At 56.9% G+C, this 2,341-nt stretch overlaps 1 protein-coding gene across 1 annotated transcript; it reads right to left on the minus strand.

Moving 5' to 3' along the window:
- Window positions 1-590: 590 nt before the first annotated feature.
- Window positions 591-2,092, minus strand: LOC125540946 (transcription factor MYB2-like). Its single transcript, XM_048704464.1, has one exon. It carries the CDS (start codon window positions 1,905-1,907, stop codon window positions 927-929), a length of 981 nt encoding a protein of 326 aa, XP_048560421.1. The 5' UTR covers window positions 1,908-2,092; the 3' UTR covers window positions 591-926.
- Between the last annotated feature and the right edge of the window lie 249 nt (window positions 2,093-2,341).

Genomic DNA, 2,341 nt, shown 5'->3' on the forward strand with positions numbered 1-2,341 from the left:
CACCTCCGTTGTGCGTTGCTAATCATATGTACGCGTGGCCCGGCGTCTGCATCTGTGTGCTGATTGCGGTCGCTAGTGCTGTCCAATTCGATCACCTGGAGCATATGCTTGTGCTTGGTTAAATTCCGCGCGTGTCTCTTTTTCTAGGGGAATTCTCAGTGACGCTCGCCATCATCAAGACAAACACAAAGATGTTCAGTTGATTGCATCATTGGATTGGCCGGAGAGGCCGGTCCGTACGGACGCCTAGCTGAAATATCTGCTTATCTTTCTCTAGATTAGATTAGAGGAAGGTGACTCGTATCCTAATCGGCACCGAATACTTTTTATAGTTTGGAGATGGGCATGCGATCGAGCAAATGGTTTCCGATACAAAACTGTGGTCGGTTACGCACACGTGATCAATTCAATCTAGCTAGTTTGTTGTGGTTGCTTTGTCACATACTCATAATCTTGATCTACTTGATGAATAATTCTTTGTGGTAACATGCATAAGAATGTTTATGCATGAAGATTAGAGGTCTCTCCCCACAGATTAATTAATTACTCCTTTAGTTCCATAATATAAGAGCGTTCTTGACACCACAGCCTGATCGGGATGCATGGTTGATTCAAGTTTTATTGCGGCCTCAGCCGGGCCATCAAAAGTTACACACGGCTGGTTACAAACCAATCACTCCGTATTTACCCAGCAAAGAATGAGTAAAGTCCAAAAGGAAAAAAGAAAAATGAAAGATCCATCAACATTACACGTAGTACACATACTGAAGAAGACACACTAGCTAGCTAGTGAAGTTACTGAAGTATACTCATGTTTTGAGAGAGGAGGAAAAGGGATTATTGGAGCGCTAAGTGCAAGATTAGTAGCGAACGCTCCGATAATAACCTTCCCCTCAGTTACCACAGGTCACCGGTAGTTTGATGTTTCACAGCCCCAGCATGTCCGTGCACCACAGGTCATCGGCGCAGGCGCCCCACATGGTCTCGCCGCCGAACTCCAGCTCCGGGAAGCCCACGTCGGCGTACAGCCCCGCGTGGAGCGAGGTCTGGTCGGACCACCACGTCTCGGCTCCAAGCAGCTGCGACTCTGCCCGTTGGTGGTGCTGTTGTTCTTGGGTCATCATGAGGCCGCCGTGCGTCTGCGGCGGCTGCCAGAGCGCCGTGTCGTGCATGGCAGCGCTGCTGACGACGCTTCCGTGCGCGCTCTCGGCGGTAGCCACCATGGGCGCCGGCGGGGGCAGGGGCTGCACGCCGCAGCCGTCCGTGGACACGGACGACGACGACGACAGGGCGGTGGTGCAGGAAAGCTCCACGTCGGCCGCCGCGGCGCCCGGGCCGAGGTCGAACACGTCGTCGACGGCCCAGCACCGCCCGTCGGCCGCGACCGGCAGCGCGGCCGCCGTGGCCTGCGCTATCACGTCCCCTTCGCCGGAGCTGTTGGCGGCGTGGATGCGCTCCAGGAGGCGGGGGATCCAGAGGCCGCGCACGAGGTCCCTGAACCGCTGGCTGCCGACGTCGCACCGCAGCTGCTTGGCGTGGCGCTGCACCCGCGTCCGCCAGTAGTTCTTGATCTCGTTGTCGGTGCGGCCGGGGAGGTGCTGCGCGATCTTGGACCACCGGTTGCCCCACCGCGCGTGCAGCTCGAGGACGAGCAGCTGCTCCTCCGCCGTCATGCCGCCGCGCCGCAGGTCCGGCCGCAGGTAGTTGAGCCACCGCAGGCGGCAGCTCTTGCCGGTGCGCTTCAGCCCCGCGCGCCGGGCCAGCGCGTTCCACCGGCCTTCGCCGTTGGCGGCGATGTAGTTGGCGAGGAGCACGTCCTCCTCCACCGTCCACGGCCCGCGCCGGAGCATCTCCTCCTCCCCCGCCGCCGTCTCCTCGCCTCTCATCCCCCGCTGATCACACGCCATCGCCACAACTGACAAGCGAAGCTAGCAGCTAGCTATCCGGATCTCTATATGGGTGATCAAATGATGGGACGATGAAAAGGGCGGGAGAGCCATCCGCCATGGACGGGCTTATATAGAGGAGAGGAGTGGCTAGCTTTGCTGTAGGTAGTGGAGGGAGAGAGGTATTCCGTGGTAGCTTGGTTGGCTTGGCTTGGCTTGGACTTGAAAAGAGTTAGTAGACTGGACGACGGATGACGATGAGGATGGATGATGGAAGGCAGATCGGGGAGCACGCCGCAACCGTGGAGGATTTGTTTAAGCATGCATCTGATGATGAACCAAACTCGAAAAAGCCAAAAGTTGAGGCGTGATTAGCCCGTCTTTTGGAATTACAGCGCCAGATTAACGACGCTAACCCGCGGGCACACGCCAGTTAAAGCTAGCTAGCTTAATTT

The sequence above is a fragment of the Triticum urartu genome, chromosome 2 (genome assembly GCF_003073215.2).
Source record: "Triticum urartu cultivar G1812 chromosome 2, Tu2.1, whole genome shotgun sequence".
Taxonomy (NCBI): domain Eukaryota; kingdom Viridiplantae; phylum Streptophyta; class Magnoliopsida; order Poales; family Poaceae; genus Triticum; species Triticum urartu.

Coding starts and splice junctions, on each gene's coding strand:
- LOC125540946 (XM_048704464.1), bottom strand. CDS start 1,907: ATGGCGTGTGATCAGCGGGGGATGAGAGGCGAGGAGACGGCGGCGGGG.